At 39.0% G+C, this 25659-nt stretch overlaps 1 protein-coding gene across 6 annotated transcripts in view; it reads right to left on the bottom strand.

The window, feature by feature from the left end:
• Positions 1 to 24690, bottom strand: part of LOC308390506 (inositol hexakisphosphate and diphosphoinositol-pentakisphosphate kinase 1-like) — a 46257-nt gene extending 21567 nt beyond the window's left edge. For 3 of the 6 annotated variants that reach the window (XM_080872582.1, XM_080872584.1, XM_080872585.1), the window contains exons 1-16: positions 24492 to 24690; positions 13467 to 14005; positions 11636 to 11831; positions 10442 to 10532; positions 9738 to 9823; positions 9330 to 9484; positions 9086 to 9187; positions 8783 to 8944; positions 7998 to 8119; positions 7730 to 7831; positions 7167 to 7253; positions 6062 to 6137; positions 5618 to 5727; positions 2768 to 2853; positions 2377 to 2502; positions 235 to 279 (exon numbers count right to left, since the gene is read on the bottom strand). In XM_080872582.1, the coding sequence (XP_080728708.1) occupies positions 235 to 279; positions 2377 to 2502; positions 2768 to 2853; positions 5618 to 5727; positions 6062 to 6137; positions 7167 to 7253; positions 7730 to 7831; positions 7998 to 8119; positions 8783 to 8944; positions 9086 to 9187; positions 9330 to 9484; positions 9738 to 9823; positions 10442 to 10532; positions 11636 to 11831; positions 13467 to 13637 (1717 nt within the window). In that variant the 5' untranslated portion in view covers positions 13638 to 14005; positions 24492 to 24690. The remainder of the gene's footprint in view (positions 1 to 234; positions 280 to 2376; positions 2503 to 2767; positions 2854 to 5617; positions 5728 to 6061; positions 6138 to 7166; positions 7254 to 7729; positions 7832 to 7997; positions 8120 to 8782; positions 8945 to 9085; positions 9188 to 9329; positions 9485 to 9737; positions 9824 to 10441; positions 10533 to 11635; positions 11832 to 13466; positions 14006 to 24491) is intronic. The other 3 variants (XM_080872583.1, XM_080872586.1, XM_080872587.1) reach the window with 2 other exon arrangements.
• Positions 24691 to 25659: the final 969 nt, after the last annotated feature.

The following is a 25659-nucleotide window of genomic DNA, read 5'->3' as shown; positions in this document are numbered from 1 at the left end:
ACGGGCAAGTGACCTAAACAGTGTCTACATTGGAGGATCATCTTGGAAACACATCGACACAAAATAAAGCAGTCCACAGCAATCTGATACAAAACAGGACTAGTCGCCATGTGAAATTAACCAAAATCATGATGATATGAGGAGAGAGCAGACCACGTTAGTGGACGGAGCGACAAACGCTCAGAATGACAGAGGAGCGGAAGAGCGGTGATATCCAGGAAACCCTTCTCTTACCAAAGTCAATAGGGGAATCGCAGCCAAGGGACCGGCGATTACCGGCTAGTAGTTTACATAGAGCAACAACAACAGAGAAGAGCAGAGTTAATCGACAAAACTTGTGGTGGAGAGAAAGAAAGGATTGAAAACAGTGGCTGGGATGAGACAATTGTCTTCTTTTTATAGATAAAAAAAGCAGCAACACAAGGTCTACTTTTAGTTCTGCTTCAGGTTGGTTTTCTTTATAGTTTGAGTTTTGCATGCAGCACAAAACAAACCTTTAGGTAGGACAGGTGATGACTAAATGGCACTATTGTTAATTGTAAGACCCTACAGGAAATAACGTCAAGAAAAGCCTGCAGCTGACTTCTTACTGCTCAATCTGAACAGAGAGAAATTAAAGCTGCTTTTCTGTTTTAAAACACTTTGAACAAAACCCATTTTGGGTGTTCTCAGATGAGGCCACACCTAACTGCAGGACAACTTGGTACAGCCTCTAGGTGGCAGTGCGAGCAGCATTTTCAGCTTAGGTACTGTTACGGTTTTAAAAAAAAAATAGAAAAAAAAATATTGAATGTCATGAATTTAAATCAGTACTTTAAAAAAAAATGTGTAAGCAGTTCTTTCCCCCCCCATAGTTGAGGCTACACTTCAATCCAGCACAATGGCTACGATGTAAGGTTACAGCAGTCTTACGTGAATTATTTCTTTATTAAAGTTATATCTTTATTGAATTTTATTAGAGTGGGACACATCAGTATAATTGAATCTACAACACTATAGGAATGAATAGAGCCAAATTAATACCTCTGAGTGTGTCAGTAAGAAGTAGTTATTATTACGAGTGTAATAATGAATTTTATAGCTCAGATGACTGTATTGGCTTCGATTTTACATGTGTACCTAATAAATCATCCACTGACTGCATTTCTGTTTAGGTCCTCTGTCCTGATACTGTTAGCCTTCACTAGAGTTGCAGCTCAGCATCTTTGCTTAATCTCAACAACCTTTCACATCAGACTGTTTAAGCCGGTGTTGACAGTATACTCTTAAATCCAGGTCATAATTCCTGCTTATTGTGGTGCAGACCACGTGATCTTCAACAGAGAGAGTTCACTCTGTTATGGAGCAGCAGTTTGTTCGAACAGTTTTAAAGCCTTGAGGTAAAAATGTGCCTTAATGTCCTCAGAAGGTGTCTGCAAGACATGAGTGATTGTACTGAAGTGGCAAGATTAGTCTCATTAATTTTTCCACCTGAAACTAAAGATTATTTTACTACCAATTAACTGCAATTTCTTTAAACTTAAAATGCTTGTTCCATTTAAAAGAAATGAATTAATCTTTTTATATATAAACAGTGTAACTAGGTCACCAAAGTCCTTCATCCCTATCATTGTTTTCCTTATCTTCTGTCTCACTGTTACAGCACTGGCTGTTCATACTAAACCTGGCCAAACATTTTCTGGTGTTTGCTCTGTACGATATTGACAACAGTGAAATTTTTAATTTGATTGTCTTTGGGACAGCTTTGACTGTGAGCACAGAAGCCCCCCCCCCATTGTTTACACCTTTTTCCTTGCAAGTCCAGGCCAATCACAGCAAAGTTTACTTAAAGTTAACTGCCATCTGCAGATGAGCTAAGAAGAAAAATGTGCAGTCCATCATTACTTTAGGCATCAGTAATTTTTATTTACAGATGCTGTGCATGCAACTCCTCAGTTCACTTTTCAGTAAACTTAAGAGATTTGCTACGAGTAGCCTTTCTAATGTTTTTTATTTTTATTGCTACAATCTAAGATGTCCCACACTATAATAATATTGTATATAATTGTTGTTGAGTAACACTTTAAAGTTCCTGCTCTTGGCAACAGTGAGTCAGCAATCTTTCTACAACATCACAGCCACAAATGACAATGAGTGGGATAAAAAGACTGCAGCGGCAGCTGGAAGCCTGAAAATCTGGCTTGTCAACTCTAACATAGCCGTTTCAGCCTGACCTCTTTTCACACAGTGCATGTATGACTCCTATCATGTGTTGGCACTGCAAACGGTGCCGTTTTTAGAAATTACAAAGGAGGACTGAAAAATGACACCAGAGCAGAAGGCGTGAGAGCCGTTGTAACAACATCTTATAGGCTAGAGCATGTGTCTGGCTGGTACCTTGACCTCCGGGGTACATGCAGCGAAAAGCCCTGCCCAGCTCCTCAGCCTGAACCCGGCCTGCAGGCGTCAGCTCCCCACCCCACTTCAACACCAGCAGCAGAGATGGGCCATCCTTCTTAGAATCTGAAACAAGAAGCAGAAAGTTTAACATTTGATTTTTCTTTATATAAATAATCAAAACTCTTTTTTTCTGTAGCCATACTGACAAATAATGTTGTCCGTGGTGAGGTGCAACCAAAACACTGAAGGCGAGGCTCCAAAACACAGTTACTAACTGATGACTGATTACACTGACATTCACTTCCAATCACCATTCGTGTGTATTTGTTTACATATAATTTATCGCTGTGACCCAGCACACACAACAATCGGTGTCCGAGTACGATACCTTCTTCCTCACTGGATGCTTTAGGTTTGCCATTCCGCAGGTAGGTGAGCTGGACTTTCCTGTTGATACCTGAGAAATGACCATACCTGGTGGGGGGGATGAACACACACACCATCAAGCAAACACAACAAAGTTTCATATGTATGCAGTGAGACAATCGAATAGATTTCATCTCAAATCAACGAGTTTCGTCCAAATGTTTAGCAGCAAACACACGTCTGACTTTCATTCCATGTTTATGACAAGGCGAGCTTAAGAGAGATAAGACCAAGGCAACAACTTTCAATGACACAACGATCATACACTCTGCTACAGTAAGCACTACTATTAGCAGTTGTTTCAGTCACTTTGGAGGTAAATATTTACTGCAGTTCTTTGTAATTGCGTATCTGTGTGTAAGCACATGAGAATGTGAGCAGGAGCAAAAGGACCACCCAGAACAATCAGACAGGTGGGGCTTATTGGATTAAAATGCAGTATTGGAGGATGCAACAAAGTCTATAAATAATAAGGGAGGAAATAAGGGAAAGCAGGTGCAGACGCTTATAGAAATGTGGAAATGTGGTTTGGTCTCATCTGCGTAGCTCCACATGATTTTAAAGTGGCCAGCTCCCTAGCTCTGTGTCTTAATGGAAGCAACATGATCACTGTTTATAGCTTTTTTAGATTGAAAAAGCAGGATAGCTTACACTACTGCATAAGCTCACAGCACGCGTATAGATGCCCTTCAGACTTAAGGGCCTTGCTATGCAACGCTTGATCACTGTACATGAGCTGGCTTTCCTCTCTACTTCACTGACAGTTTAATTTTATATTTATTCATCAAAAGTCAAAAACTGCAGTTCCTCTAGTACAGGGGTGTCAAACATAAGGTCTGGAGGCCAGAATCGGCCCATCAAAGGTTCCAGTCTGGCCCAGTGGATGGAAAAAGGAGAGTATAAAATTTGGAGTTTTAACCGCGTTTTTATAACCTCATTACCGGTAGTAAAAAAGCTGTAAAAGACCTCCTCTACGGCCATTCACACGGCGCCAAAGTAAATAAGTAAGTAATTAATAGATAAACAATTAACTGAGAGAAAGCCCCCCCCCCCCCCCCCCAAACAAACAAGCAAACAAAAAAACCCAAAAAAAAAAACAGGACATTTTCTGTCTATTAACAAAAACAGGACAGTCTGGGCAAATGAACTAGGAGACATTTAATCCTCCACATTCATTTCTTTCAGTCCAAATAGTCCAAGCCCAAAGAGTGCTGATAGATGTCTTTATCCTGTAGAAGAACTAAAACGTATTGTTGAGACTGCACTTCTTGTTCTTATACTTAAATGCCTAACGAATTAAATGTGTAGTTAATCTTCCTTACACCAGCAGAAAAGGGTGCTGGTCTGGCCCACTTACATCAAGGTGTAAAATTAGTTGACATAAAATGCATAGCTTCACAGCCTGCCAGAAAACACTATAGTCCTGGCCTCAGAATCGTCACAACAGATTTCCTAACAACTCTACAGTTGATGAATTTCTTTAAAACAACTTTGTTACTGGAAACATGGGTGTGGCTGCTTTAACTGGCAAATGTGCCGACATGTAAGGCTGTAGTCGACCGGTGTCTACCAAGTCTCAGCTAAACTAATTAGAGACACTGAAATGGACCGCCCTGCCGTCTTAGCGTCGGTGGTGCTTTCTGGAGCGCTTTTAATGGAATCATCTGAAAAATGATAAACCCTGCTGTGTGGTACTGTCTGTCTAAGACTGTGCTCCAGTCTTCTTGAGTGAAAGTCTAGCATTTTATTAGACTGTTACTACAAACTAATTTGCACATGTGTGCATCTTTGCATTGCACTTGCACAGTTTATGAATGCAGCTTGCCAATCAAGCTAGCTAGTGTTATTGGATAACTGAGTACTTCACCCTCTCATCCAAATGTGGTAAACCTCTGGCTTCAAAAAACAAACATAGCGTCAGGCAAAATGTTACCGCTGAGGCTTAAAAATGGTGATGTCACTGCGTTTAAACAGCCAGTAGTTTGAACGGTGCTTTTCTTGCAAATTTGACCGTCCCTGTCTTTCTAATGATTTTTAATGTGCTCCTGTGCAGAGTACAGCGCCATCAAATTACCAGAATGCAGATCTGAGGCGGGAGGAAGGAAGACATTAGGAGGTTTAGAGTGTAGCTGACAGGTGGTGAGGAAAGCATGCACACGAAGTAGCACCACACACAGACACACGCTGATTTACACACACAGAAACACAGTGAAATAATCAGAGACATTTGACTGTGTATGTGTCTGACGTTAATAGCTACAAATGAATGAATTTTAATGGAAATTAAGTCGACAGTTAGCGTACAAAACATTAGAAATATCTTCCAAATGCCTAATCTTAAAATGCAATAACTAATCCATCTTCTGCTTCCTTTATTTTTTAATCAGTGAAATCTGAGGGAAAAAAAGTTTCACAGAGTTTTGGTCTGCCTGAAACATAAAAAGATCTGTAATATTTCTAATATTTTGTACACACAGTCTAGGTTGGCTAAAGAAAAGGAGGCCAGTAAAACCTCATCCTTTACAAGTGAGAAGGGAGAGGGTGCGTACTGATTGTCATTCAAGCTGGATTCCCTTTTGAGAGAACAGATGGGTGAAGAAGGGAAGGATGGGTGGGTGGGAAAGAGGGATAGAGGAGGGAAGAAAAGATAACGCAGTTAAAGACAAGCCAAGAGGGAGGGAGCGTCTTCATGGTAAAGGTGTCTGTTTGTGAGTATGAGAAAGTCTGCTGATCTGCTGATGACTGAGATGACAGGAGGGTGATGAGTGATGATATGTGTGTGTGTTTGTTTTCCAGGTGAAATGTCACTCACATTTCCAGAACAGTCTTAAGCTGCTCCAGTTTGGACTTCTTCTCCTCAATCTCACAGTCAGTATGCTGACCCAGTTCGACCAGGAGCAGGCGAGCGATGTCCAGCACTTCCTGGAAGCACAGAGGTTTTTACCTTTAAACTCGAGTGCTGGTGAAATATTGGAGCTTGAGCTGCACGCAGTGATGGCATGAACGCAGTGTGCAAGACGGGATTTAGACAGCGGAGTGTAAATATTTAGACAACAAGACAATGAAGGTTTGTGGTCCATGATGATGATAACGCTTAATATGTGGGAATGTTTAACAGTACTTTATTATTCTTAAAGGATTCAGTCATAATCAGTCAAAACAAACAAACAAACAAACAAACAAAAGAAAAACAAATATGCAAATAAGAGACAGCCTGGGAAAAAAGAAGCAGGAGATTATTAGTGTTGTCTCTCACCTGCAGCTGCTTTGGTTTTTTGAGTTTTAGCTTTCCTGTTTTATATCCTCCGTACTTTTCAAACAGTTCAAAGAAGCTGGTGAAGGATAAGCAGAGGAAAAAAAATCAGAAAATAATTAAAAAACAAAACATTTATGTTAAATGTTTATCCAACAAAAGTTCGCAAAGAGCTGGAGCCCATTCTATTTATACAGTGGACAGGTCACCAGTCCATCATTGGGCCAACAGAGTGACGTGTGCACGCATGCACGCACGCACTCTAGACGGAGCGGCCTGAGGAAACCAATGCAGGCACAAACAGAAAAGCAGACAACCAGGAGGTTTGCAGACAGCAGACACTGCCATCACTGACCCAGAGTTAAAGTTTCTGAGGGGAAGTTCTTGAAATAAAATGCACAGCAACATTCAACAGTGGCTGCCCAATTCAAAGCCGTGAGTGAGCATTAATTCTGTGAGGTAGCTTATAAACTTGTTGTTACCATCTGTTCTCTTCTATATTACTCCTTGAAAGTCTACTCAGAGCAATGCTTCGGGAAGTCTTTCAGGCTTATAAAACAAAATGACTGAGTGAGCATCATAAGCTGGTCTCTGCCTATGCAGCCACACACGGAGAAACCTGGAAACTACTCTGACTAATCATCAAACCATATCTATATTAATATCTACTGACGTGTCAAAACTCATTATGGGTACAGGAGGGGGAAGGTCATCAAATGTCATCCTCTAAATGTGTTAATTTCATTCTGTGGAAAATAAATCTAATTGTTTCCACAGTCCCTTTAATAAATTATGCTTCTTGTAAATCCTGTAAATAGATGTTTCTATACTATAATTTACTCATGACAGTGAGCTGTATCTGTTATCTCTTAACAACACAAGGTTTACTTTTTTCATGTTAAATTATGTATATATGGACACGCTCATGAGTAAATTATGGGATGGGGAATATATCCAGTACACAAATGTTTTCCCTTGTCTTGTTTATTTTTCCACATATACAGAACTTTATTATAAATTTTTGTACTTTAAAAAAACAAAACTAAGCATTAAGTTGTATGAACAGGGAAGAAGGAAGACAACTCAAGGCTTAGTCTGAGCGACTCACAGAGGATGGCGGACTTCCATTTTCATCTTTTGCTTTGGGGTGCGGTCTCCGTGTCGGATAATGGCGATAACACAGCGCAGCTCCATCCTGAAGAAATACAAAAATGAGGCAAAACACACCAGAGACTTCAAACAGACGCTAAACTGAGTTTGGGATCTCAGTGGACCCAAGCAACCATCTGTTAATGTGTTGTGTCATTTTCCCATAACTACTTTTTTTCCCTTAAGAATTATTCTGGGAATCCTTTGAGGATTTTGCATAATCCCATCTGGGAATAATTTTAAGTGAAGGCTAAAACGAGAAATGAAAAATGGAACTTATTATCCCGTGTAGTACTAAGCAACAAAATTTTTTTAATTAAATAAAATAAAAAACTAATTTATGTTTTCATTATTTTTGCACTTAAAAATATTTTTAAGTGCAAAAATATTTTAACATGTCCCTTAATTAAAAAAAAAAATCATTTAAGGAATTTATAAGACAAAGACGTGTAGTACACACAGTGGGCCGTTCAACAACATCTTTCCTCAGAATTAGTTAATCTTTTGTTTTTCTCTACATACATGGTTCCTGAGGTTGTTGGGACGATGGGGATGTCTTCAGCCTCCATGGGGATGGACCAGGGGATGTGGAGCTGGGGGGCTAACTCCCTCATTACCATATTCCTGGAGATGTCGAGAAAAGCAGAAAAACAAACAAAATGACTAAATGCGAAGCAAAGCTCATTCCATCAGCTCTTCCTTGTGCTAATCAATCCACGGCTGTTTGAAATTGAGCATGTCCATCTAAGTCACAGTCCAGTGTTTAACACAGTATAGCAGCGACACCTACCCCAGGACTTTGGCACAGTCGTCGTAGTATTTCATGGAGTTTTTGACAAAGCTGAAGCCGTTAACGTCACAGACAAACGAATGGCCATTGGCTCTGAGCAGGTCGAACCCACACACTGTTTGCTATAATCACACAAGCAAAAGCATTAAAGCCGGTTCACAGTGCATGAGAATGTAGTTAGCCGCTGAGCAGAAAACACATTCAAACAACTAAACAGGTGAAGTAGGATTTTCATTTTAATTAATTTGGTGACATTGGACATAAAGAATGTGCATATGTGTTGTTTTCCACTGGATAGAAAATAGAGCAACTGAGAAGCCGTTTTAAGATTTCATTACGGGAACAAAATGCTACATTTCTCCAAATAACATTAAATTTCTTAGCAGTAATACATTTTTTGTTGCCTTCTGCTGCAGTCATGTGTTTTACTTTGTTCAGAGTGAAGGAGTTTCTTCTATTTATGAGTCGTATAAGATGAATTGTAGGTGTTAGAAGAGTAAGCAGCAGAAAGCAGCTGGTTACTACACTGTGTACTCAAAAAGTGATTTTAGTTCCTTTCATTTATTTAAAAAAAAAAATCTAAGTAGTTTCACCTTTCACTCATCGTTTTCCCCACATCTGGAGACTCTACAAGGGTTACATAAACAGGTGTACAGTCTTTGACCACTCGAGGCACAGGAAGCAGTAAAAATAACAAGAAAGGGACCACGAGACCACGGCGGTTACACGGCTCACAGTGAACACTCACTACATTCACACATGGTGCGCTTGTGCGAGTCTTTTACCTTGAATGCCAGGCAGACCTTGCGGGCCACCAGTTTCTCCATGGCGGTCAGCATGACTGGGTAGCGGATCTCCTTCCCCTCGCTGTCCCTCTCTACCTTCCCATCCAGTGCTGGAGACTTCCTGGCCTCAGCGTGAGCATAGTCCGGGCCCACTGTATAAACCTAAGAAACAGCACAGAGCCAACGACTCAGAAGATGTCTCAGAGCAGATGAAATATTTCATTTGTCTATTCTTGACCAATATGGTAGCTCCCACCACATCAGTTCAACAATGTATAAACCTCAAATAACTATGAACGGTACCTTTACATCAGTGCCATCTGTCGGCATGAACTCCTCGTAGATATAAGAGCCAGTCTTTCGTACACTGCTTTCTGGGGAGTACACACTACTACGGCTCCCTATCTGCAGCAAAGAGAGAGAAAAACACAGAAGAAGAAACCCCCCCTCCAAAATAAACATATAGCCACATTTAATGTTCAGCATGTTAAGCTAATTGTCATAATAAAAACATGGTATTTTTTCAGCTTCAGTGATAAACGGGTACCTTTCTGAAGAGTCTTTGGCTTCCTCCTCCGGCAGATGTTGGGTAATAGATGTAGACGTTGTGGTCCTCTGCGCACACTGGTTTCTCCACAAAGGGTTTGTGGAACACCTCCCCATTCACCTCAACTTGGTCCTCCCCCTCCACCAGGTTACACTCTGCACGGGGCAAGACTAAAGCTTTTAAATTCAGGTTGCCAGGAAATAGTTAAAACATACAGAAAAATCTACAGCATTGATGTTTACATATGGAATGAAATTAGTTTTGCTTAAAGATGGCAGTTAATTAGATTACTGATGTTTTCTATGTGATATTCGGTAGCAGAAATCACCACATTTAATATTTACCATGTTATCTTGTGTTCATTCTGTTGAAATGAAAATACTTCTTTAACACAAAGTAAAAGCCCACCTTCAGGATTGTCAGGGTCTCGGTTCAGCACAGCGTAACGAGGCAGGTCGATGCCCTCCTCCTGCAGGATCCGATACACTTCCCTCCTGACATGGAACGATTGGAGTTAGTGAGCCTCCGAGAACAAACGTCACAGTTTATTTAATGTGGCCATGAGCAGTGTATGTATGCAAGAGCTGGGCAAGTCGGAGGGAACATGCAATACATGTGAAAATAGCAATGTTGTTCACATGACACAACCTCTCGCTGCTCTGATTATCCAGGAAAAAACAAAAACAAAGATGCAAACAAATCAGATTCATGAAAGAATTTCACATTTAGAATTTCCCTTTGGCAAGCAAAAGCCGGTGTTAGAGGTGTGGGGGTTTGCATGAGGACCGTGGCAGAGAGCAATGCAAATGTTTGAAAATGATTCCCATCTCTCCTGCAAGCCGCTCCAATGAATGAGCTCACCCTTCAGCTTCACTGACATCAAAACTCTTCCAAGCAAAACAGTGAGTTTGTTTTTTTAAATACATTCTGGAAAATTCAACAGCATCTGATAAATGTACTTTAAGAGTTAAACTGATATTTTAGGAGGACCCTTTAGGCACAGCTGCCACCATTTCACTGGCGGCCACACAGTTGAGGCCTAATTTTAAAACTAGCTAGTTACGTTTTTACATTGTGATAACCTTCAGCTGTGCATGTGTGCTCACACGTACCTATCCTGAATGAAATACTGCATGTTGAGATCATTGATGAGCAGTGGATTCCTGAGTTTGGCATATTCCACTGCTTTGTCCAGAGGGAAACCTAAAAAGTAAAACATATCTTCGTCAGTACAAGCTGGACCGGCATTTAAAAATAATACAGTAATCGAGATTTTTTTATGCTTTGAAAACTCTGGATATACAACAGTGTATGAGTCCTCAAATAAGAGATCAACAAAACTGAATATCTCCTAGATGCAAATGTTGGAAATGTTTTTACTTCAATTCCAAAATGAGCATTTTTAATCAGGAAGTGTTTAAAAGCATTTACAGTTCATTGAAGTTTTAAACAGTCATCACTGAAACCCTCTGACACCCAGGAGCAAAATTATGTCCTTTAATGGCCTCAGTACTTAAAAATATATAAAGATGTTTTTGCTTTCTGTGTTATGAAGTTGGTATAATTTAGCAGGGCCATGTTCAACCTGCTTTTTGAAGATGTGATCAACATGTGAGGGGATGAAATTCTTCAAAAATCTGGAAGAGCAGAAATGACTTTGGGCAATACATGTGAGGTGGTCAAAATAAATGGGTTAACAAACAGGTATTTACAGTCTGCAGTGGAGACACATCTGCAAAAATAATAACACAGGCCTCATAATGCATTCTCATTTGCTCATTAAGGATATCTGCACTCATTTAGATCAAGCAGAGCATTTGATCTAAATGAGTGCGAGTCTGATGCTAAGTCTTAGCATAGATGCTAAGTCTGAAAACTTGGGGGAAAATGCCGCTGTCACATTACATGTGTGACAGAAAATAATGAGAAGTATACAGGATCTACTTTACTGTTTCTCACAAGTCAAACTCTGTCAGAATGGTGAGAAAGTCCTTTTAATTATTACTGTTGCACTATTTTACTGTACTTGCTATATGATCTCTTCACAAAGGACAGTTTTTTCCTGTGTTTACTAATGAACTGATCTGTGGTGAGAAGCATCTCATCTTGTTTAGGTACCCCAAAAAAAAAAAAAAAAAAAAAGCAGAAGAAGAAGACATGAATCACAAAAAGTAAAGAAATAAAAATAGCGTTTCAAATCTAACTTAAACCAGGTAAGGTTTCAACCCTAATATCCCCCAGTCATGTCTCCCTCCCACCTTCGCATTTCTCCTCATGCAACAGATGCTTCGGTTTGCAATTTTTACCTTTGGAGTGGAAGGAGATGAGGCAATCACAGAGGGGCCATTTCTCCACAGGCTCCTCCAGGATGACCTCCTCAGGAAAAATGACCACATCAATGTAGTCAAACTTACAAAGGCGCTCCAAGATCTGAGTCATGGGCTTGGATTTGGATTTCTTTGTCATCGCGCATATGCCGACCACAATCTGTCGCTCTGAGGGCTGGTGGAGCAAGGAAGAGGGCAGAGAAGGTTAAGCTAGAGAAGACAAGAGTCAGTTAACCCTGACAACATGTCTGAATGGCCGGGCAGTATAAAGATGGGCTTTATTACTTTCACAGTTGGGCAATTCACATTATCACAGCAGCAAAGTGGGCAGAGTAGGAATAAACAGCTGCAGTTTAAGGTAATACCCACAATAATACTATCAAAAAAGGAAAATGTGCACTATACAAGTATGTATAGTGAAGCCATGTAGTGGGCAGCATTAACTGAACTATCACTAACTTTCAGTTCACAGCACAGCTGAAAATTTAAGTTAAGCTAAAGCTTTTTATGTCTCATTAGCATGCTAATCATTGAGCCATCTGCACTGTTGTGTAGAGATCAACCTAATTATTTAAATATTTAGATATTTGTTAGGGTACACATTTATTTATTTATTTTTTATTTTAATTATGGTTATTATTTATTTTACTAAACATCCAAATGACATCTCTCTCCTTCAAAGCAGTAACTGTTAAAAATCAGATGAGCTGAAGCTTTAGTAATTCTAATTCTCTAATTCTTTACAATAAAGAATTATTATCTAAGCTATAGACAGTACTGATTTATGACATCTTCCTCTCCAACTGGAAGCACAGTGCAAGCTCTCTTTCTTCTGTGCTCACTTGATGAGTGAGCAGTGAGGGTTCAGAGTGACCGACAGAGAAATAAGACACCTTCAGTTGCTTCTAAAGTTCCCTCTGACTGTTTATTACATTTAAATATAGATTTTTTGGGGGGCAAAGAGTAGATTATGTTGTTAATTAGTACTGCGGCTAAGAAACCCTGAAAATGATATTTGAAAAGTGCAAAAAATTCAAACTGAAGCTGTTCAAAGTCCAGCTCAGAGCACTGCTACAAGTGTGATAATAAAGAGGACCACTGCAGAGGGGACAGAGCGGTGTTTAAGTTGCAGCACACTCTGTCCTCGAGCCAAACTTTGGATTACTTTTCCTCATCTGATAAGGATCCTAAAATAGGAGTTTCATCAACACCCCGTCTTGTGGGTAATGAGCGCTACAGTCCCACAGGGCGAGAACAACAACCGTGGATGACCATTAGAACATTAAGTCAGTAATTACCCTTTCTGAAACCTGAAAAATATGATGGTTCTTGCAGCTTTGCAAATGCATTAAACATCACACGAAAAGAAACAAAAGCTTTACTGATAAGGACACTTGATTACATTTATGGTGAATATATTGGATACAAGATTACTACACAATATAGTGTCAGCCACAATCCTATTAACCAAGCTAAGGTTGTGAATCTCAAAGACGGAGACAAAGGTTACGGCTCCTAATGAAGCAGTACTTTATAGTCCATTTATAGCAACAGGACACTAAGGCCCAGAAGCCTTACCACTGTTTATCTGCTACACTGTTCTCATGCCATTCTTTGAGTATTTTTGTTTCCATTTCTTTTTCCATTATCCAATTCCAAACATAACTTTTATAAGTTTCCAGCCCTGTCACTTCCTCATGCCTAAAAATGTCCAACACTGCAGCTTCCTGTTCTGTAATAAAATGAGATCTTCTTTGCCCACTGTAAAAGTGTATTGTAACTATATTAATATTGTACACCTGCTACTTACCGACTCATCATCATCGTCCATTTCCTCTTCTCGAAACATCTCGTTCTTCATGCCTGCGTCCATTTGGCCCATGTCACGTTGATAATTTTCATAGCCAACCACAAACTGAGGAATGTCTCTGCAGCTCCAACCCTGTTTTTTTCTTGCTGCTCCTACACAGGGCTCCAACATCACACACTCCAATGTGACATGGCTCCTTCAGGTTGCTCCTGCCGTCAAAGGGGGTAGGCTGTGATGAAGGTGGCTACTAAGCAAGAACAAAACCAGTCAACTGTGATAGACCGTGACTGGGTGACTAAAACTTGAAGGCCTGGTCATAAACGAAAGTCTGTTGGCTGATAACAAGTTTGATAAAGTATGTGCTGAGGTAGGAAAGAAAGAAGAAAACAGAAAAAAAAAACAACAGCAGCTGTCCTAAGAGGTAGAAAAGATGGCGTGGACTCCACGTGGACTGAGGTAGAGAGTCATGTCCCAGCGTAGAAGCGTCTTCTTGACACAGGAAACCTCACAGCCAACATCTGCATACCATTGTTCTTGCCCTGGGAACAAACAGTACACAAATACTTTAAAAAGCATGACTAATGAAGCAGTATTTGGTAGTAGCAGAAGCACTCAGTAGCTAAAAAAAGACAGAACTGTATGTGAAACACAACATTACGAGTTTGCACAGTGTCGTTACATCTACCAGTTGAGAATGAAATGGAGGGCTATAAAAACAATGATGAAACTGGGTTATTGCAATTTTAAAGGCCATTCTACCTATAAGATAACTGCAGTTTATTTATATGCAATCATTTATTGAACCACAGTCAAATAACATTTACATATTTGTTATTGTTATATTTTTGTATCGAGAGATATTCACAATGCATGTAGTAATAATGACCAGGTACCAAAATAGAAATACAGGATTAGGAGAAGTCCAATTATGTCCCTATAGAAAATTACCATTAAAACACATAACATATGACACATAACATATTACACTTTGTCATTATTTATTGCACAAAAACTAAGAAAAAAAACAACTAAGTACACCCATGACACAGTAGTTTGCAGATTGCCTTTGAACAGTAACTTAAAGTAATCATTTTCTATGACTTCAGTCTCTCACATCGTTGTTGAGAATTTTGGCCTTGAATCTTTATAACTTTGCTTCAATTAATTGAGGTTCGCTGGCATTCATTTAAGCACATCTCTCTTAAAGGCATTTCAATCAAAACTACACTGGACTATTGCAACACCTTGACTTTTTTCCCCTTGTTTTCAGTCATTATGTTGTAGATTTGCAGCTATGCTTGGGATCATTGTGCTGTTGTATTTTCATGGTTCCTGTGGCAGCAAAACACGACCAAATCATGACTTCTCCGCCACCATGCTTGACAGTTGAAATGAGGTGGTTCTGATGATATCCTCTGTTTGGTTTTCTCCACTATGGATGTTACTGGATCACTCCTACAATTTGGTGTCATTTCAAGATAGTAGATAGAAAAGTCAAGATTTTCATGGTTCTATCATTTAACTAAAAATAGGGGTTGTTAAACTATTAGAAAAACACACTGTTCAAGTCAGGATATTATGCTATAACAACTGTCCAAATTCTCCACATGTGATGTACGTCAAATCTTCCCCCTGTTACGAGACAATCTTACCTCTATTACTAAGGGGTTTGAATGTACAGTCGCTTTCATACTGTATTTATGTTTTCTAACAGCTGAAATGAATTTTAAGAGGGTGTTAATAGATAAGATAAGATAAGATAGAACTTTATTAATCCCTCGGGTGGGTTCCTCTGGGAAATTCGACTTCCAAAAAGCACAGCAACGACCGAAGTTACAGTTACAGAATTGTTATCTATATATCTATATCTATATATATCTATATATATATATATCTATATATATATATATATCTATATATATATCTATATATATATATATATCTATATATATATATATATATATATATATATATATATATATATATATATATATATATATATATATATATATATATATATATATATATATATATATATATATATATATATATATATATATATATATATATAGATCTCTCTATATATATATATATAGATCTCTCTATATATATCTATAGATCTCTCTCTCTCATATATATATATATATATATATATATATATATATATATATATATATATATATATATATATATATATATATATAAAGGAATACTAGTCCACCTTTTTGAAGTTATTCATACTCAAATTTCAGAGAGAGCTAAAACTCAAACGGCTATAAAGCTCGCTTATTTTAATTCTTTCAACAGCACAAGATAAAAAATTGAAAATAAAATCATTCCGACGTACTTCCTTTCAAATTTACTATCATTATCGTGTAAACACAACTTGTAATAGTTTTAACAGTCTTCCTCACATGGGCAGTCTCACTGCCTGACATGTTTGTGGTTTAGATACCAAAATATGACAGAATTTATATTACATGATTGCACGGAAAAATATTCAAACTAAAAAAGGTTTTATAGGGTAAACCTCTACAAGTCATGCTTAAAATAAATTAAAAACACTCAAACATTATGCATATCACATCAATGACCAACCTGCCCAGTAGTGTGTGCACGTTACCATTTTAGTATGCAAAGCACTAACAGGGTAGATGTTTTATGCTCAAGTCAGCTATGATTACTCATGTGATGCAGAACCACACATGCAAATGCACACACAGAAGACAAAAGAATTTGCAACATGTTTATCATCCATATGATCAAGATTACAAAAACAATATCAGTTTGAACTGTAAATAAAGGTCACAGGGTGGGGATGTTATGCTTTAACACATCAGTGAACCATTTTGAAAGAACAAAAGAGTGACACTTCCTGTGGTCCTTGTGAATGCAAGGGATTGCAACAGTGATAATTGTTACCGACCTACTTGGTAACTGACTTTAAACAAAGGTAACTGGGGGTGTGGGATTTTGGTTAAATAATTTCTGACACATAATTGCATTTTATGGTAGATGTGGGTTACAAGTATAAGGCAAGCTTTTAGAAATAAGTAATGATCAGTTTTTCACTTCTGTCACAGGGATTCAAATGGCACTGGATAATAGGAATGACCCCCCACAAGTCTTATGGTTTGTTCAGCTGTAACTTTGCAAAGCTAAGCTGTGCTGCCATGTTCCTGCTCAGTCTTTTTCCTAATTGTACTGTCATGAACTTTAACATGGTAACTGTGGCCTGTGTAGAGTCTGAGCTGTTGCTCTTGTTTTGTTTTGTTCAGTTTTTCTGACATCGGGTGAATTTGCTTGGAGGTCCACTCTTTGTGTCTTGAATGATTCTCACTTCTGATATTTTTCTACCTTATCGTTTGTTAACACATTTGAATGCTGCTAACTGCCAAAATGGTGAAAACACTTACTGATGATAATCAAGTGAATTTGATTAGCAGCAACTGGCCACTACTCACCCAAATATTTATGTGCTTACCCTAGTTGTTGGTTTTTTTCACTCATTGCTTTTGCATTTTAACTAGTTTGTTAAATTAATAATGGCACAGTATGACATCTTGTGTTGCAGTTTATCTTAAGTTGTATTTTAAGAACTAAGGAAAAGATCATTTTTACGCCCTGATACATAAAACCTCCCAAATGGAAGAGGAGGTATTTAAAAAAAACAAAACACTAATTATTTTTAATATATACAAATATGAGTTCTGTATGAATCATCTAAAAAGCCAAATAAATAGTAGCTTTTTTGTAGATAGTATGAAAGGGGGAAAAAACTACCATCATACAGGAAGCATGAAATGCCTTTCTTGCTTCATTTTGTGTTTTGATGATGGTGATGGAGTGAGTTATCCATTATATCAGGCCAACACCCCCCCCCCCCCCCCCCCCTCTGCCAGAAGGTGGGGCTGAGCTGATCTCTGGTGACTCTGAAAGACTAGTTGCTGTACTATTTTCTAATTTTGTCTATGTAAATGTGTATGTGTATATAGTGTCCTGTGTTCTGATAACAAAATTTATATCTCTTGGCAGCTTGTGTATGTGAATACTGTAACATAAGTTTCAGAAGACTCCTCCCATGCCAGCATAATGCTGACCAGAGCCATTGGATTCCTACATTGTAGGGAGTCAAGGGTTCAGGTTTTTCCTTTAATTTGTCAGTCATTGTGCATTGCTATTTTTTAAATCCTATTTAAGTCTATTCATGTTCATTCCTCGATGTTTGACATTGCACTTATACATATAATCTGTGGGAGACAAATCCTTTCAGCGTTGTGTCAGCAAGGGAATTTGGCATTTTAAAAAAAATCCTGCCAAATCAAACATAAGGAATTAAGTGCTGAGGAATCCCCTTGTCATTACAGAGCAAGCAAAAGAAGCTTATACTAATAATGTGCTGTGAGAAAAACAGAGCAGCCATCAAACAGACGTGTGAGAAAACAGAGTTTTGTGCCAGACTGATGCATCAGTGAAATCAGTCCCAGCTTTATCCTCACTGCAAACTCTCATTAGACACTCGAGGAGGAGCTTAAGCCTCCAATTGAATTTAAACATTTAATTGATAGAAAAAAAATCTTTAAAAGATCCTGTCATTTTCATAAATATGAGCCCATGCTGTAGCTTAGGTTTTTTTTTTTTAGATGAATATCTGTTTTCTAAAGAGCCAGTCTGGCAAACTTGTTGTTTCCATAACGACAAGGCCCAAGCAGAAGCCAGGCCTTCCCTCTATCAAGTCACATGTACATTTAACTGTGGCCTTGACTCTAGCTAGCATTTACATTCTTAAGATAGAAAATACAAACAGCTCGATACCTATCATATAAATGCATACAAAGACTGTTTATGATGTCCGTGTATGGACATGCAACCTGCGTGAAGCTAAATCTCAAGCTTCAGACTGCTGTAAATGGTTTAAGGCAGTTTTATTGCCTAGTCTTGGGTCTACATGATGCAACTGAGTGAGAAGATCCCCAGTATGATCGTGTCAGACACAGTTCTGTTTCACGCTATGCAACATTTCTCCTATTTACGGTAATGTTTTTTTAATCTGTGCAACCATTTCTTTCGCCTTTGCAGCACTCACTGACTGCACACAGGAAACAGGAGACAAGTCACGTGCTTTATAACTCATCCCACGTGACACTACTCAACCTCTCAAATCCTTTACTCAGAGTGTGAAAACAGAGACTGCATAAAGGCACGAGATGCAGAAGTCTGTAAAAGTAAGTCAGGGGAAGGATAGAGAGAAAAAAAAGAGTCTAAAGCTGAGATAGTTTACATCTGAAATGAGAAAATAAGATTTTATTAATATTTTGTTTTTAGAGTAGCCTTCAGCTTATTGTAGAAGTTTATAATTGAATTGTACTTTGTTTACCGACACTTCCACAACTGCCGGGCTATTTCTGAATACCTCGCACTGAATGATACTGCATGTGGAACTTTATATTCTGGAAATTCTTAAGTTTTGATACAGATTTGACCCAGAATTTGTTAAGTTTTAGTTGATTACCTCTGTTCTATGTGTTACCATATGTAGTACCATGAACAAGTCTAAATTAAAGTGTAGATCTTCTACTTTTCCAAGTATTTTCATCAATGCATTCATTGTTTTAGGTGTCCATAGATCTAGAGATCTCAACCGCTCCGATTTAGATTTTTGCTCTATGAAGTTTATGGTCAGGGTTATCAGTCAACTGCTTCACAACACGCTGATGCATAACTGAAGGTTTAATCTCCCAGAGGCGTTCGAGGAAATGGAGCCCAGAGCTGCTGCCTGCCATCGTCTTTGTTGCTGCTGCTGTTTCGCTATCGCCACTGTTGTAACAATGGCCAGAAAACAATGGAGTTTCAAACCATTCACTGCTAATGTGGCTTCCCACTAGCAATTATCAGTAAAGCTTTCATATTGAGCAACATCCAGTATATTAATGCAAGTATATCTATGAAAGGCCACAATCATCTGATAATATCAGCCAACTGATATACATCATTCACAAAAAACGCAGAACTTAATGCAAACAAACTCCAAGCTCAATATGTACAAGTAACACCCATAAAAACTGGGAAGTGCAAACGGACACCAACAAGGTCACACACACTACTTTTTCTACATTTATTATTGCAGGAAAAAAGGAGTTTATTACAGTTGACTTGACAGTTTATTTAAGAAAAAAAAAAAAAGCTGATTTATCAGAATAAAAGACGCAGAATGAAAGTGCTCGCTTTGAAACTTCTGTTTACGACTTTCATATACATATACTTGGTCATTATACCTTTGTGAATTAAGTCAGACAGACAGTGAGGATACAGTCCCAGCACCTGTGGCTCAGGTGAGAAGAAAGTGGCCTAACCATAGTGAAACCAGTTGCTTAACTGTTCAGACTTGCAGCCTAAGCATTTTGATATAATAAGCATCTGTAGGGCCACAGCTTATCTGTTATGTTACCCGAGACCACACAATAAGTACGCAAAGCTGATGTGTCACACCCTCTTAGCTGAGCCAAAACCCATGAGCCATACGTGAAATGAAGCCAAGCTTAAAGTAGAAGCTTGCTAATGTATGAGATTATTATATGTCCACAAACAGAACACAAACCCAGATCCAGATCTCTCATCGGTATAAACACCACTGCCATGCTGACCCATCCACCCGTACCAAACCGCTGATTCCAGGGGAAAAGTTGTCGGGAACAGACGAGGCAGATCATATCAGCTCTCAGTGATGGCACATAAGCCAACTGCACGCGCCCCACAGTCTTTGAATGACTCTAAGAGCTTATTTAAAGTCACTTCCACTCACATGCGGAGCAGATTATTTTAGTGGCAGTTAAATGCTTTGGCTGCTGAAGAGCAGACGCGTCCCTCCCGTGTCCTGGACTTTTAGCCAGGACGGACGTAAGCTGAATCCCACACGTGACCCTGGCTAACCTTGGTACCCAGAAATAACCGTGTCCTCTTCTGCAACACACAAACTAAAAGGGGAGGAGTCAAGGCAGGGAGTTGGGAGGCCAGCCACTGCCCAAAGATAACTTATCATTACTGACCTCTGAGGCGATGACAGGTCGCAGTAAAGCAAGTGGAAGCCCTTCTTGCTGGCCAGAGGGTCAAAGAATTCTAACAGATATAAACTGTAAATAAACATCTATAACTGCTGTGAGTAACCGACAGTGACCCTGAGGTCATTCAGCCTTTGTTACACCAAGGTCATGACCTTTAGCACGCCACCAGTAAGACAGAGTTAAAGAACAGAGCGAAATATAGTGTGACGGCCAGAAACACCTGAATGCAAACACTTCACAGCAGTGCAAGTTTTAATTAGCATTCCAGATTCTAGAGTTATTCTAATATAAATAACTGGGCAGGGCCTGAGCAAAGGCTCAGTGAGAGCAGCGCGTGCATTTGCTATCAGCTTTCTTAGCACCACTGCCATTACAATATTTCGAGGTATAGTGCACACTGAAGATTGGATTGGCATTCATGAGGTATCCACGGTGCGTACACATCGGTAGTAAGCAATGCCGCTGCTTACCACCTATGTCTAGATTTAATAAATGGTTAACAGGCAACAAAATAAGACTTGAGTGAGATGAGTGAGTGTGTTAAATATAAATTACATAAATCCTGAATATTTAAAAATAGAGTAGAACATTTATTTAACTTCAAACTTAACTTAATATTGTGGCAGGGACACTGAGCTACCATGAGGAAAGGAACCTCAGACTCTGGAGGGTTTTTGGTAAATGTTAAATGGACTGATTCTTATATAGCACTTTTCTACTCTACCAGAGTACCCTAAGCACTCTATACAACATGCCACAGTCACCCAATCACACAAGCAAACAAACTTCTCCATCTGATCTAGGTATTGGAGCTTGCCTTTTGAAGCATTTTGCTGGGATTATTTGAGAAATAACATCTTGCTGTGGGATAAAGACCATCCAATAAGTGTATGCTTTGACTGCAAGAGTTACCAGATCTCAATCCAATATAGCAGGATGCAGATGCGGAGGAAAGGGAAACTGGATGTGCAGATGATAAATCTGTATCAACTGTGTGATACCATCATGACAATATGGAACAAAATCTCTGTTGAATCTATGCTATTATGGAGTCGGCCAGTTCTGAAGGTGCAAGCCCAATACAAGCAAGGTGTACCTAATACAGTGGCAAGTGAGAGTATTTCATTTATTTATTGAACTTTAGAGCATCACTCTCTGTTGTTAAACTAAATAGAAATCTTGTATCTGTCAGTACCACCGAAGCTCCACTGAAGTCACATTCGTTAATGTTTCTCTATAAAGCAGAACAAACAGACATAAACAAAAGCACCACACACAAAAATGACTACAGCATCCTCTCCAGTCTGCCGGTTCTTTTGTTCCCCTGGAAAAATAAAAACCTTGCTCGCTCATAAATAAATTAGGCAGCTAAATTATAACATTCCCAGCTGTCACCTGCAGCTCCTTGTCCGGGGGGGATTAGTCATCTCATCACAGCAGCACCGGAGATCAGCAACAGGGCTCCAATAAAAGGCTTTTAACCTTTGAGACAATCTGCCACAGTTCGCCGGTGTCGCCATAATGACGGGGAGGAGTCAGTCATTAGTTCAATTTAGCCATCAGCAATTCTGTGATTAGCTATCAAATGAGAAATACAGAGACGTAATGGGCGGCTGGACTATTTGTTTTCCATGGACTGATTGAATAGTTATTGGCTCCCTTTTATTAAACACAAAAAACTACTGAGTCACTGAAGCATAATTTTTGAGATGGTCCAAAGAAAAGGTTATTGTTCTCCAAAAATTGTTAACAACTAAATCATTAACAAAGCTGTTAATTATTATATTCAATAAAGCCTCCTGTTGAAGTACAGGTGAACATCAGCCCTGAAATATATCACCGTGGAGAGCTAGATAACATGCGTGTGACGTTTTTATGACACAGCCAGTGGAACAGCAGGTACAGCGGCCACTACAAGATTATACATTTATTATGCACTGAGCACACAATTAGCTTTGCATGCAAATACAAATTGCCTTCACTGGGGGAAAAAAAGAGCCCATAAAAGGCTTGCCAGTATAAAGGTCCACTACTTACATACACTTATCAGAGTGTTACTGCAGGACACACGACCTCTGTAAACTAATAGGTTCATTTATGTTAGGTTGAAAGATACACAACCTGATTTTTCCACTATTACGCAGCTTTACTGGTTTACTTCTCATAAAGGAAAAAGCTCTGAAAATGGCTTTAGGGGTGAGAGGACAGAGGAATCCTAAAGAGTGAGTAAAGAACTGTGTGGCTACCTTACACTGAACCCGGTTGAGCAGGGGTGTCAAACATAAGGCCCGGGGCCAGAGGCAGCACAGCTAAAACTGGCTGGCTTTGGAAAATGTACAGGAGGGCAGACATTTTGGACTTTTCACTGTATTTTTATTACTTTTACAGCTCTTTCTACTGATAAAGAGCTCACCTATGGTCACATATACAATGCCAAAGTATTAGACAAACAATTAGAAGTTCATGTTTTTCAACTATTTACTATAGAAATGTGTGATTTGAAATAAACCTTCTCTCTCTACATGAGGAGATGCAAATAACAAAACCTTTGTGTTCAAAGATGATGTTCAGATTTTATGCTCATCAAGTCCAACTCATCTCAGTTAGCAAGAAGAGAATGCATCCCAACAAGAGCTCAGCTCTCAGACAGTTTTAAATGTTCAAAGTCTTTTAATATATGATATACAGTTGGTAAGTACAGCAGGGCTGTTTTTGTAATCGTGACCTGACCCAACTGTCTTGATACAGTGTTGACTTTAATTTGAGTTCAACAAAAGCTTTGTTTTATTATTACAAAACCAGACAAGTTATAGCATGTGATGATTTGGTTCTGTCTGAAAATGAAAATACATAAAGAGTGGCCAACATTTCTTAAGTTGTTTTTGTCTTGGCTTTGGCCTGGTAAGTGTTAGACAGGCTGTTTTAAAAACATTTCATTAGGCCATTTTCTTCACTTAAGATGAAAGAATATAAAACAGCCTAATGAAATGTTTTTAAAACAGCCTGTCTATCCACGTTACCAATCCCTGTAACACTTACCAGGCCAAAGCCAAGACAAAAACAACTGATTACTGTTCCACGTAAGTCTGGAGTCAATAGATCCTTTTATAGCGATGTAAAAAAAATGCGGATCTGTTGAACACCGTCAGTTAGAACAATAGTTTGTTGTGAACCAGGTAGCGTTTAATTAGGGTTTTGTGTAGATCGTTTTTCTTTTTTTAAATTCCCTTTTTCACAAGAGTTTCACAAGAGGATGTGCTCCAAATGCTCAAACGGAGGACCAGACTGATACTAGTTGTGATCTTTGTTTACAGCTGACTCGTTTTTTCAACTTCTGAACCAAAATAGTTCGACAATAAATTGAATAATAAATAAATAAGTAAACAAAAATAAAGACAAGCAATTTTTTGTGTTTAGAATAACAAAAAAAACCCGACTTCCGTATTCATTGGACACAAGTATTCGCCTTGTTAGAACACACACACACACACACACACACACACACACACACACACACACACACACACGTGTTCCTAGTCTCTTTGCAGTGTGTTTTACATTGAATTCATGTTCAGGAAATGGTTCAGATGAGTTCTGATACTATGGCTTTTGCACAATAGCAAACCCCTCGTTCTCTAAATGTTTTACACACCTCAACAGGGACAAACACTACAGGTCTCCCTCCGCTTTCGCTTCAAAAACAATGAATGAGGCTTTTGGAGGTTTAAAAATGGGAACGTGGCTCCAAAGAGAAACGAAATACACGCACAAATCAGTGCGTCAGCCTGCCCACCACTCAGCACCCCTCACGCACACGTACACGCCGGGTACAAAAAGCTGCGCTGCTTTTCTTCATTTCTACAAAGTCCAGCAAACAAAAAGAAAACACACACCCACACTTTCTCCGAACACACGGCTCCGCCGCGACGAGACAATACAAAGCGTTAAAGTGAACAAGTCTTACCAGCGGCAGCAGAGAACAACTGGAAGTCAGTCAGCTGCTCACTTCCTTGTTTCCGCTGACTGACCCGAGCTGAAGGGAAACGGCTACTACCTCTCTCTTTACTTCTGAACTGCCTGTGAAGTTGTAAACGACATTTTAAGTTCACGTGAGGTCAGTGCTGGCGCTTTGCTGCTGCTGCTGCTTCCTTCCTTTTTTTTCTCCTTTTTTATTCGGAAGGTATCGTTTGTCAAAGCTGTGACGTTACTCCCACCTAGCGGCCAAATTGTGCATCGCTGCAGACAAGGTGAGATGAATAAAAGGGTATAGTCCAGGGGCAATTTTAGCCCATTTTTGGGGGTGCTTCAGCAAAATAAATCAAAGCACCCCCAAAGATTTCTTACTTTTTTGACAATATTTGCTGTTTGTGTGACACACTTATAAAAATATAAAAAGCATACAGTACTTGGTTGAGACGTAACATTTTAACAAAAATAGTATAGATACCCCCCCCCCCCCCCCTCCCAAAATGGTTTGTTCCAGCTCGGCTCTCCCCTACTCTGGCTCTAGCACCTGCCAGAGCGATGGTGGCTGAGATGCAGCGGAGAGGAGTTGTAAGTGCCTGGCTTAAAACAGGACATATTAGCTGCATTTAACCTTCAGTTACTCTTTATATAGTTAGGTTAGGTAGGAGTCAGACCATGTTTCTTTTTTGCTCCGATTGAAATTTATATAGCCTATTTAAAATCTAAAACTTAAAATTGTTTTAGCCTACTGTTGTTGCCACGTTCTTGTTTGAAATGGAATGAGAGAAGCTGCTTACTTTGTCATATGTGCATGTGCCGATATTAAATCCAGGAACAACATTCAGGTAACAATGAAAGAACAAATGATCCGTCAATAAAGGATAATGTTGGATCAGAGTTTCAATATTTATATCTTTTGTTAGATGTACATGTGGTTTGGTTATTTACCTTTTGGTTGAAAGTACACTGAGAGAGGACTTTTTTTTATTAGTGATCTTAATAATATATTTTTTTTTCAAATTAATGTAATTTTTTCATGTAATTGAATACAATCTATTTGTGTATGATTGTCAGTCCAAAGAGGGAGAGAGGAAAGAGAGGAACGTGAGGAGGAAGCACAAGGTCAGGAAGAAACAGGTAAGGAAACAGACAGGAAACAGTGACCG

Source organism: Rhamphochromis sp. 'chilingali' (assembly GCF_963969265.1).
Source record: "Rhamphochromis sp. 'chilingali' genome assembly, chromosome: 2".
NCBI lineage: Eukaryota > Metazoa > Chordata > Actinopteri > Cichliformes > Cichlidae > Rhamphochromis > Rhamphochromis sp. 'chilingali'.
The sequence above is the reverse complement of the archived record's forward strand: the minus strand, read 5'-3'. Positions and strand labels throughout refer to the sequence as shown.